Source organism: Spodoptera frugiperda, chromosome 8, assembly GCF_023101765.2.
Source record: "Spodoptera frugiperda isolate SF20-4 chromosome 8, AGI-APGP_CSIRO_Sfru_2.0, whole genome shotgun sequence".
Taxonomy (NCBI): domain Eukaryota; kingdom Metazoa; phylum Arthropoda; class Insecta; order Lepidoptera; family Noctuidae; genus Spodoptera; species Spodoptera frugiperda.
The window spans coordinates 5894555-5906991 of record NC_064219.1 but is presented as its reverse complement, the minus strand read 5'-3'; the positions used below and the strand labels follow the sequence as shown (position 1 = coordinate 5906991).

Genomic DNA, 12437 nt, shown 5'->3' with positions numbered 1-12437 from the left:
TTGCAAGTACCGTATATCATTAAAATATAGCATTTGCCATCTGAACTTATCCTTATATATGCCTGGTTTTACATGCAAAGTTTAAACCATTATGCATAATCTCACGTGTTTATGCAATTAGATACAACTCTTGAACCCCGAATAAGTAAAATTATTGCAAGGTTTGTCAAAAGAACAGTAACGTGATAACGGACGAGCCCCGCGGCAAATCATCTGGTGGCAAATGGTTAAATTCACATTATATGCGTAATTGTAATGATTTCTTTTTATACTATATGAAAATAATACAAAAAAAATATCTGCACTCATTATGTACACATAATACGTTTTTCAAAAGAATTATCAGGAAATTGTTTACAAATTACAACCAACAGTGATTCCAACCTTTTACAGTATTTATGAATTTATTACATTGGTTACCCCGACTTAATGTTGCTAAAATTACATATACAAAAGTTTAATGTTTTCATTTACATGTTTCTAACAAAATAAAGTTAATAAACAAGAAAATGGTTGAAATATTGCTAGGAGAATTTACATATAAGAAATACTAAATCGTAAAAAAATATCGATAACATTCCCTTCTAGAAAATCTAAAATAATGTAAATTTTTAACGATTTGAATGACGCGCCTTTTGTATTTCGATTTGAGAACCCCGTTTTTGAAGCGTTGTTGTGAATCCAATATGGCGATATTTGATGTTGTACTATTTTGAAGGTACGTCAAATTGACGATTCTATAATGATAATTCCGGTAAATATATTATTGTTAAACAGTTTTCGATACGTAATGAAGAGTTTTAGTATTCAATGATTAAATAATAGTGTTTTAACAGTGTAAGAGAAAGCTTACAGTTTGTATTGTTTTGTTTGTGATTTCCGATATTTTAATGATTATTCCATTGTTTTACAAAAAAATTAAAAGCGTTTTCATGTGGATGCCGTAACTATGTATCGAATCAGTTTACAAAAACACTGTTTATGTGTTTGCCCGACGTAGTTAGGTGTGTTTCACATAAATTGAAGAACAAGATGGAATGTAATTACGGTAATTACAATCGCGAAAATTACGTACTGATTTCTTTACGAATTGTGTTATTTTTGTTACAGAAGTGCACATGTTTTTATACAAATGGGAGTTAAGTAACTTAATGTTGAGGTGCATTAGATTAGCGCCATAATAATTGATTCATTACTTGAGTACATAGTGTTTAGAGCGCTGACTATCATGACAGACACGAGACGAAGAGTTAAGCTTTATGCTCTGAACGCAGACCGACAGTGGGATGACAGAGGTACAGGGCATGTGTCGTCATGTTACGTGGAGAGGTTGAAAGGCACCTCGTTACTCGTGCGTGCAGAGTCAGATGGTTCTCTTCTTCTGGAGAGTAAGATACAACCCGACACAGCCTACCAGAAGCAACAGGACACGTTGATAGTCTGGTCAGAGGGTGACAACTTTGACTTAGCGTTAAGTTTCCAAGAAAAAGCCGGTTGCGACGAAATATGGGAGAAGATTTGTCAGGTAAATATAAATACTCTATGTTTATCATCAGTAACACTATATTTATGTTAGATATCTGAAACAACCAATAAAACTTAAAATTCTTATAGGAAACAGTCTAAAGTTTACAGATTTAACTTTGAATCACATTGTAAATAAAATAGCTAGTAAAGATTGATCTTGTGACAATGTAACAGTAAATGAATAGTATTATCTTATATCTCTATATTGACATTGACATTGATGTGTTGCTGATTGTGTTGTGTGATACAAGTGCATGTGTGACATGTATTACTTACTTTCAGGTACAAGGAAAAGATCCTTCAGTTGAAATCACACAAGATATAGTGGAAGAATCAGAAGATGAGCGGTTTGATGAGATGTCAGACAGTGTTCAGCCAGTGGAGCTGCCCGCTTGTGAGATGGGGCGGCTGGAAGACATCAGTGAACTTGTAAACAGTTGTCTGGTGTCACCAGCTCGCAAGGACAAGCTGGCAGCTGCACTGGAGACACAGCATTACATCAAGAAGCTACTTAACCTGTTCCACATGTGTGAAGATATTGAAAACATAGAAGGGTTGCATCATCTTTATGAAATATTTAAAAGTATATTTCTTTTAAACAAAAACACACTCTTTGATACCATGTTTGCTGATGATACTATATTTGATGTCGTGGGCTGCCTAGAGTATGATCCAAGTCTGCCTCAACCGAAAAAACATAGAGAATATTTACGGGAGCTAGCAAAGTTCCGGGAAGCCATTCCTATAAAGAACAAAGATTTGTTAGCAAAAATACATCAAACATATAGAGTACAGTACATTCAAGATATTGTTTTACCTACTCCTACAGTTTTTGAGGACAATCTGCTAAGCACATTGTCCAGTTTTATATTTTTCAACAAAGTAGAAATAGTGAAACTTATAGAGGAAGATGAGAAGTTTTTGACAGATTTGTTTAAACTACTTATGGATGATAAGACACCGGATCCTAAAAGACGGGACTTAGTTCTGTTTTTAAAGGAATTTTGTAATTTTTCACAAAACTTACAACCTCAAGATAAGGATGCGTTTTATAAAACTTTAGTATCTCTAGGGATCCTGCCAGCATTAGAAATCACTCTAAGTATAGATGATCAGAAGACTAAGACTGCATCTATAGACATTTTAACTTACATTGTAGAGTTTTCACCTTCTGTAGTGAGGGACCACACACTACAGCAGGCTAACAATACTGAAGAGGTATGTATAGTTTACTGGTTTTACTGTTTACTGCTTATGTAGATTCTATACTATTATTTTTAACTATATTTTCTGTTTTAGGAACAAATGTTACTAAATATAGTGATAGAACAGATGTTAAGGGACAGAGACCCTGAGCTGGGTGGCGCAGTGCAGCTGATGGGTGTCCTTCGCATACTCTTGGACCCTGAGAGTATGCTAGCATCAGTTAATAAGAGTGAAAAGGCAGATTTCTTAAATTTCTTCTACAAACACAGTATACAAACATTAATAGGTAAAGTACCATTTTTGTGACTCATTCTTGTTTAAATTGTAATTTCAACAGCTTCCGAGAATAGTGTACAGTGCACACAAGCCTATAATTGTGCTAAAATGTTGCTTAGAAAATGAATTTATAATGCTAGAACTAGGGGACACTATTAGCAATTCTAATAATGGTTACAGAGTAAATTATAAACTAGATTTATAAAATAGACTTTTAAAACATGTCAATGGGAACAAGTTGTGAATGTAATTAGGTTTGTTAATTTGTTGTTATAAGATTCAAAGTAATCTCCATATTCACCATGCTAATACAGTAATGTCAACAAGTTGCTTGGCGGCCTACTGATCATTGATAATGGATTTTATTTAAATTGCATGAAGTATTTGGCTAAAAGGTCACATAATTCAAATTCAGCCTAAATTGCAAATAGTCAAATTCGAATGCTTTATTTTAGTATACAGTTTACGAATCTATAATTAAAACCATTTAGATTTAGATTAACTTTTCATTGAATTGGTTAGTTATTATGATTCATGTGTCATCTATTCACTATAATTTTCCATTGATGTGAAAGTTGTCATTACTTTCGCAAATACAATAAACTGTTACCTGAAAGCAATAGTGACACAGCAATATTAGAAGTTGGGAGTTTTTATTTATTTATAAGTGTATAACGTTTTCAGCTCCCCTCCTAGAGAACACGACAGGAGAGAAACCTCTAAAGGAAGATTATCACACCGTGCAGCTACTTGGGCTCGTACTCGAACTACTGGCCTTCTGTGTTGAGCATCACACTTACCATATAAAGACCTGTATATTGAATAAGGTAAGAACCCTCAAACATTCTTTCTTCATCATCATTAGCCTGTTTCCGTCAGCTATTAGGATCTAGGCCTCTGAGCTTGATCTTCAGCTTTTCATATCAAAACTCTTTAATGTTGCCAAATACTTGTGGGAGGAGAGAATTTTATCAATTTAGGGTTTTTTTTAAGTGTCACTTAGTTTAAAAAACCTCTGAATAGTATTCACTATGGACCATGCATGCTTAATCTACCACAGTAATAGAATCACTCTTTTACTGCTATATGAGACAATATAAAAACATAACAAAATTATGACTTACATATCTACATTTCATTCAGCCAAAGGTTAATCATGACTAAAGTAGGTATCTAATTCACTAAAATTCCTACGTAATGCGCAAATTTTCCTTAGCTTTCACATTTTAATCAGTATTGTAATGTCTAAGTTTCCATTTCACTATCACTAACATTTATTAATCATTGAATTATCTAAGTTAATGTAAACAAAAATTGTCTTATGACATGAATTAGAACGATAATATGATACACTAGTAGTACACATGTTTTCTTTGACATGAACAAGGCTATCTCTTTATCAATCAGCTATCAAACATGCAAATAAATAATCATTTTGTTTTATACTAGTTTTTGAGTCTGGTTTCACTTCCTTAATTCGTCACATAAAAATTATTGCATATAAATAAAGTAAACACATTATAACATAAATAAAAACACGATTTACATCAGATATTATTGAAAATAACAATTGTATTGAACAAATTATTACAGTAAACAAGAAGTAAATAAATATAAAACAAGTTTTGCACCTTGCCCACTTGAGTTTACATTTGGGGTTTCCCCCCCACCTGTTTATTGTACAAGCTGACTATGTTGACTATGAACATGTACATATATTTCACAGATCACAGTTACATAATGTGTAAATAAATATAACAACTTATATAAAGCCGAGTATTTTATACACATAATGATTTATGTGGCAAGGTCGTCTTATATAATGGAAATCCTTTCTTTATGATTTCCTATTGGCATTTTCTTTGCCATTTTTTTTTCAATGTCATTGATAGTATTAGTGATTGTTTGTCTGCAATATTTTGTTTATAATGCTATTGTAATGTCAATGTCATACTTTTCTCACATTTTAAAATTGTTACGACCTCCACGCATTTCATGTTATCAAGCAGTTAAAGCAGTGCATAGTTTCTGAATGAGTGTATCTCGTTCTCGATTAATATTGATTAACTTCATATGAAAAGGTGGTTGACGTATTGTTATTTAGAAATGTAAAAGTTAGTTCCTTTGTAATTCTACTAGTAATTACGTCACTCTATACAGTGCAAAGTTCGACGACACATTCGTTATGTCGTCATCACATGACATTGGCAGTGTTTGCGTATTTTTTTCATAATTTATACGTGACCGTAAAAGTCTTTGATATCCTTTTAGGAAAAAAAGCAGGAATATACACAAAAAGGAAAAGGAAATTGAAAAATAGTTGGAATTTTTCTTAAGTCTTTTTTCACATCACACTCATATACTGAGCAACAGTCTTTATATAACCAGGTTGTTTGATGCTTCATAACGGTTGCATAGAATGTATTGTATACCTATGTGAGAAATGTAATAAAACTATGACTCAGCTGCTAGTAATATTTAAAGTTAAAATACTAAAATTTACAGTTGAATTATAAATAAGTACATCCCTAATAATGTTTTGCGTAATTCCAGGATCTCCTACGTCGTATACTGGTGCTGATGAGGTCAACGCATACTTTCCTGGTGCTCGGCGCACTCAGGTTTATGAGAAAGATCATTGCACTCAAGGATGAATACTATAACAGATATATTATTAAGGGGAACCTATTTGCACCAGTTATAGATACTTTTCTTAGAAATAATGGCAGGTATGTATAAAAAAAGAAATTGGGTGAATGCCCAGTTTTTTCTTGCTATATTTTCGTATGTTTGTATCTGGAAATTGCTGTTAAAATGATTAATGAAGTTTGTGCAGACTTATTGAATGTCTAATATTTTTATTATAGACCAATCTTTTTAATTGTAAAATGTGATGTTGCACTTCGTATTATAAACGCGTTGTTACAACGTTTGTCAACATTTCCTACGAACAATTTTATTCATGTGTGGACTTGCTTAGAAATGTATGAGCTGGTTTAATGTAATGTTTACCCTGACTTGATTACAGATACAACTTACTAGACTCTGCGATACTAGAATTATTTGAGTTCATCAAGTTGGAAGACATCAAGTCGCTATGTGCGCATGTCGTTGAAAACTACGGAAAGATCTTAGAAGACGTTGAATATGTACAGACGTTCAAAGCTTTAAAAACGCGGTACGACCAACATCAGGACAAATTGAAAGAGAGGGATCGAGGTGAGACAACATGTAATTACACATTTCTATATTTATTAGATTGTAAGGTTTTGCATGCAATAATTACTTACTAGAATTCAAAGTCAATTATGACTTGTTTGTAGACTAGCACTATTGATAGGCGTGCTGAGTTATCGACTGTCAGCGAATGGAAATATTTAGAAGAATTGTATTCAGTAGTGTGGTTTGGAAAAATTTTAATTTTAGAAATTATTTATGTATTTCTATTTTGAAACACCTACTAATATCATTTAACTTACTAATAGTGCTTACTAGACGTGTATAATGAGTGAGGGTGTTGTTATCCAGTGACGGGTACAGTGAGCGTGGCGGAGGCGGTGGTCCCGTCCCTGTTACGTACGCGGTACAGACGCGAGGCGCGCGCGCCCGACGACGAGGAGGAGATGTGGTTCAACGACGACGACGAACTCGAGGACGACGCGCCTCTCGACGCACAGCAGACGCACGCGCATCCACACGCGCATCACGCGCTCGATGCTATCGGTACTGTTTGTTTTTTTACGCCTTATCTATGTGACCTTGACCTATATTACTACTATTAGTTGACCTTGATATGAAACTAGAGAACATTTTTGTCTACAACAATATTTTTCAATTCCCCTTACAGGAAAAATAGTGGAAAAGAAGGTATGCTCGAATACGGAAGCTGTCAACGGTCCTAGCAGAGTACTCCTAAGCACTACGTCACCCAGCAAGCCGACGCACACTGACGTTCAGGTATCCTCGCCCAGATTACTCAATAAGGTAAACTTTTAGTTCCCTCACGCTCTCTACTCTCGCTTCGCTGGGAAATCATGATGTGTCAGTTATCTCGAAACAGAGGCAAAGGTCTTGCATGGTGTTGGTCAGACTTGCATTCCTTCTACAAATATACTGCGCATAGAAAAAAATGTGACAGATTGTTATCTATAACCCCATTTATACCCATTAATCATTTAATGATTAGAACAAATGGATTAGGCAGCTTATCGTTTTCTATTTCCTGTACTAGGAACATGCTTATGATATTGTTTTGCCGATCTTTTAACTTGTGTTGTGAATGTGTGATTTCTTGAGTGACAGATGTGGATGTAAAGAAATAAATCTACTGATAGGAATAATACTAATCAATAGATCTGCGAGTATAAAATACAACGAGTGCTTAAATTAGATGCACGGAATCGGAAATGATTTCAACATTCTACTCAGTAAACTGACCAGTGTGACCTTGAAATTACAGGTTAACGCTTTGTGTTGTAGGGCAAGTTTCGACTCGTTTGACTTGTCAACACTGCATGTGTTTTTGTTTTTTTACGGTTTCCGTTCGAATTCAATATTTGCTGATTAGTTTTATTTAGAAAGAAAATATGAGATATTTAATAAAAACGAAATTAGATGATTTTTTAAAATGAAATGAGATCTTTAATATAATAAACAGCATTATTTGTATTGTGTGCACTGGGTGTGTGAATGATTTTTGTTTTCGAAATCCTTTGTTTCTTTTAGTTGTAGAGGTAATTTACGTATTTAATTTTCCCTAAAATTTTTTCATCAATTGATTTTTACTTTCATATAATCAAGTTTGAAAGGTTAAGGGGACTGCAAAGTTTCGTTTTGTAGGGCATAATGAAACATAAGATTAATAGGCCATAATGTTCATTTTATGAATATGCTTCAATTTAGTGTAATTGCTGAATACGCAATCATTTAGATTTAAATTCAACCCTTCAAAATTCATTATAATCTTGCTTTGGCAAACTCCTGAGCTTGTTTAGTGTTGCACAGATGAGATCGTGTCAGTATAAGAGTGTGACTGTGCAGGGCTTGGTGGACTACGACGGCGACTCGGACGAGGAGGAGGAGGGCGGCGGCGCGGGGGGCGGCGGCAGCGAGGAGCGCGACGCCAAGCGGCCGCGGCTGGCGTAGTCGACCACCGCGCCCCGCCGCCGCCGAGCTGCTCGTGATACCACACCACATAAGTAAGGTCCTCCTCACTGCGCTGCGTACTCCACCTGTCCGCGGTCACTGGCTGGCGCAGTGTAGTGGCGGGCGCGAGGCCGGAGACTCGGGCTCGGGATGCGATATTGTGATCGTAGCGTAAGGTTTCACCGTCACTGCCATCCTACACTTCCACCTCCCCGTATCCCCGACTCCTCGCCCTGTCGCGACGTCCAGCCGATTGCATTTACATTCGACACGATCGGTCGTCTACGTGCTCTCGTTAGTGAACCGCTAGACAGTTCTGTACTTCCAGCTGCTGGGTTATGTCCATTATTTGTAAATATGAAGTGCTGACACTTGAGTGTTCGACTTTAGTTAGTTAGTGTATGAAGTTCTTCATACTTCGTAGTGTAATAATATACTTCAGATGGCATCAGAAAGTAGAACAAATATTGGTTACAAGGTGTATTTAATGTGAACTAATTTTAACGATTAGGTTACTTTTGTCAAGGATTGTAATCACAAAAAGTACAAAGAAAATATGAGTGGGAATTAAACGTCTAATAATAAATAATAATAGAAAAAGAATAAACACCCTGAACGCGGTATGAAAATGTAAAAATGTACGTATTTATAAAAATCTTAGTTTATGAAGGATCACACGACCAATCTTTTTTTAGAGACATTTAAAATCATAATCTGTGCTGTGGAATTGTTACTCAGTAGTGCGCTATTGTATCATAACGGATCGGATCTAATAATCTGTTGCCAGGACGTCGTCGTACTCTGTCTGCCACCACCCAGACAAGTCAGCCGTGAACATAATATTCGTAACATCAGATATACGATTATTCTCAATATTTTGCATTCCTTCTGTTGAGCTTCGTGGAGAGATTACAGTTTGTACTTTTCCGTTTATTATTTTTGCAGTAATCATTACACAGGCGTTGTTTTAAGCATGTAGTATATTTGCGATAGAGATCATATTTGATTTTATTACAAATCTCCTAAGGCTCCGACTTTGTTGAGAGTAGAGAATAATTTATGGTTTACTGTTTAACGCAGTGTTGATGAATTATACTAACATTGTAACTACTGTTAAGTAGCACTTCCTATTTATAAAATGTTCTATGTGCCGCTTAACATTACACTTATGGCACTTTCGGAGTAGTTAAAATGTTATTAATTATATCAAAGGTGAGATATTTTATTTGAACTGAATACCCAAAGTGTGACTAGATTGTTTTTATGTTCCATAATTAAAATTAGCCAAAATTAGACTAAATTGAAACTATTATTATAAGAATTGGAATTGAGGTACATGTTGACTGCCTATTTATTTGTTATCATTATTTAAATCAAAATGAATTAATTCTATGCAAATTAGTTGGTTATTTTTGTCGCGTAGACAAGTTTTATGGACATGCGACTTTGTGGTCTAGGTGGTGTGTTATCTATGTTTGGTGGTCCAGTGAAATTACACAGCAATACTCAACAGGAATGTTAATGGGAGAAGTATGTTTTTGAGGTGTGGTAACACAATACTTATTTCCGATGTGTCGTATGAACGAGAATTTGATATTGTACTAAATTGCTTGTGACACGTTTTTAGGTCTTTATTTGGCTAAGAAGAGTTCTATAATCAATTATTTTGAATTCTAGATCAGAATTTAGGTTATTCAGGTCTTGATAGGTTTGTAGTATGACAAATTATACCAGTTACATTGATCAGTGAAAATTTCGGCAATAAACCTAGTAGTAAATTAGAAATATGGCAGTCAACATGTTTACATGATTATCTGGATCCTGAAACTAAGGCACTGTGTAGATACGGTTGAAATAGAGACTGAAATGCTGTTCAGATAGCCGTAAAAACGGTTTGTCAGTATGTATACGATTTTAGTATGTTTATACAACACGCGAGTAACTTTTAACCTATCTACATAGTTCCTTTCTAATTACAGCTTTGTTGCGCGCTGGCAGCTAAGGAAATAGTTATTTTTAGTTTTTCAGTGATTTTGCCTGCTTCCTGCTTCTTACTTTAAAATAAACTCAAACAATAAAATTGTTCAAATAGTATAGTTTCATGATTACTTGTCCATTATTTTGGGATCCAGATTTTCGTGACGTTTTGATTTGGTATGCAAACTTTTATAATTAACGCGTTTGCTGCCGTAGGTTGTGTATTTGTTTGTAATGTTACTGGACTTTGAATTCTCGGTCTAGTAAATTAAATGAATACACCAACAGTGTTCGAGTTTGTCGGACAGATACCTCCCGCAGCCAACGTGTTAAACCTATAACAATTATTTGTAGCCCATCAGTGATTTACGACAGTTAACTTCCTATGTTATAGTTATATAGTTTTCTATAAATCTTTGAGTCTGGGCCACCCGGTGACGGATTCATTTCATCGCGACGAATAAATGCACGAAAAATGTAATGTTTTTATTTATTAATGTATTGAATTTTCAAAAAAACTTATTATTTTCTGACACATTGTCCTAGAATATAAGGTTAATATAATTGTTAGTGTAATGCCATGAAATGGATCCCACCGGCCGCCCGCTGTCTGTATAATGCCACATTGAAAATGAATTATAAAATCAGTATTAAATCTTTCTTTACTTTCAACAAAATGTTTCCTATCTTCGCTTATATACGATTGTTTGTAGCTTTTTTACACTGCGGAAGTAATGTGTATGTGATAAAATTATCTGATTAAGATCCATTTTATTTTATTACTATAAACCTCTAGTTTTATCATTCGTATTTTGTAAATAATATTAGATTTTGTAAAATACACTTAAATCTGGTGATTATAAACATCTATCTTATAATAAATTAAATATTTTGCATAATCAGATGTCGCCAGAAACGAGTTAGATGGAGTGGTCCAAACATAATTTAACAGAAACAATAACCAGTACTGATCTCAGTTGGAGTAGTCTCCCGTCTCCCATCTCCCGGCTTCCAGTTCCCTCGTACATAAAGTAGCAGTGCTCAAATTTTATATCTGGTCAAGGGTTTATTATTTCATTACGCATTAGTGTGTCATTTTGCATTTACAGAATGCTCTTCCATATGTATCAAAAATATTCTAACTATAGATACTTTCTTAAGATCTAGTTTTTTGTAGTTGCAAGTTTAACTTAAGATAATTCAGAAATGTTAATATTTCTGATTTAGTGTGACACAAGATGCGATGGAGCCATATTATCAAAACATATTGAATATTATTTTAAAAGCATAGCTTGATATATGTAATACATTTAATATTTTTTTAGTTAAATTGAATGCTCGTGGAGTGTATTTTAATATAAAATGTGTGCAACAGTTGTCATAGACATTGTTCATAATATAATTTATATAACTAGCTGTATTGTCTCTCGATTATAAAGTACTGGCGGCATGATTATGTGACTAACGTTGCGTTGGACGGTAGGGTGTGTATCCCAGTGCGAGGTATGGCTCGCGGCCGGTCTCTGGCCCGCTCTACCTCCACAGTGCCGCAGTCACTGTGCCTGTACCTTACAGCGCAGTGTCCACGGCACAATAACGATACAACGGTTTATTGAACTGAGCACAAAATAAAACTACAATTTCTATACTTTCTCTCTAAATTATTTTTCGGCTATGGTTTCCTAAGTTTCCTCTTATTAATTTTAATTGCCTACCTTGTATAACTTCTCTAAAACATATCAATTTTAATATGTATCTGAAAAAGAAATTATTGATCTCTGCCATAAGATTTTTACGTCTTATCAAAGAAATCCGCAACCGCCACTATTGTAACTATATGATGGTCACACTTGTATCAGTGCAAATATTCCAGCTTTTATTGACGAAAGCACAGAGAACGCGAGGCGAATTCAATTATTACATACGTGGAATGAACTTGTCAGAATATATTGTAAATACAACGTTTTATGTAATAATTTTATTTTCAAATCTGCCAACATCCACGTGTATAATAGGCTAAAAGCATCGAGCTGTCAATTAGATTTATACGATTCTTATATTCCTTGAAATAACTTCCCTGTTAATTAAAATACGAAGTTCTAGGTGAAAGTAGACTGTAATAATGACTATTTTTTATCTGTCTAGGTGGATGACCATCATAAATTAATTTATACACAGATTAAAATAGATTTACCTATCGGCAAGTTGTGTAAAATAAATAAGCTTACGATAATGCTATTATTATGATGTCACTAGTTAAGTAAGCAATATAAATATAAGGTAATAATTACGATTCATGTTGTTTC

At 34.4% G+C, this 12437-nt stretch overlaps 1 protein-coding gene across 9 annotated transcripts; it reads left to right on the top strand.

The window, feature by feature from the left end:
• Nucleotides 1–564: 564 nt before the first annotated feature.
• On the top strand, nt 565–12424 carry LOC118282045 (serine/threonine-protein phosphatase 4 regulatory subunit 3). 9 transcript variants are annotated; one of them, XM_050695342.1, is made up of 10 exons: nt 565–718; nt 1111–1525; nt 1810–2745; nt 2827–3019; nt 3694–3836; nt 5563–5738; nt 6038–6228; nt 6538–6732; nt 6857–6966; nt 8050–12424. In XM_050695342.1, exons 2-10 carry the CDS (start codon nt 1229–1231, stop codon nt 8152–8154), a joined length of 2346 nt encoding a protein of 781 aa, XP_050551299.1. In that variant the 5' UTR covers nt 565–718; nt 1111–1228; the 3' UTR covers nt 8155–12424. The 9 variants fall into 9 exon arrangements, with proteins under 9 accessions (XP_050551299.1, XP_050551297.1, XP_035458825.1 ...); XM_050695340.1 differs by having other exon boundaries at nt 6857–6993; XM_035602932.2 differs by having other exon boundaries at nt 6038–6240; nt 6857–6993.
• The last annotated feature ends 13 nt before the right edge of the window (nt 12425–12437 follow it).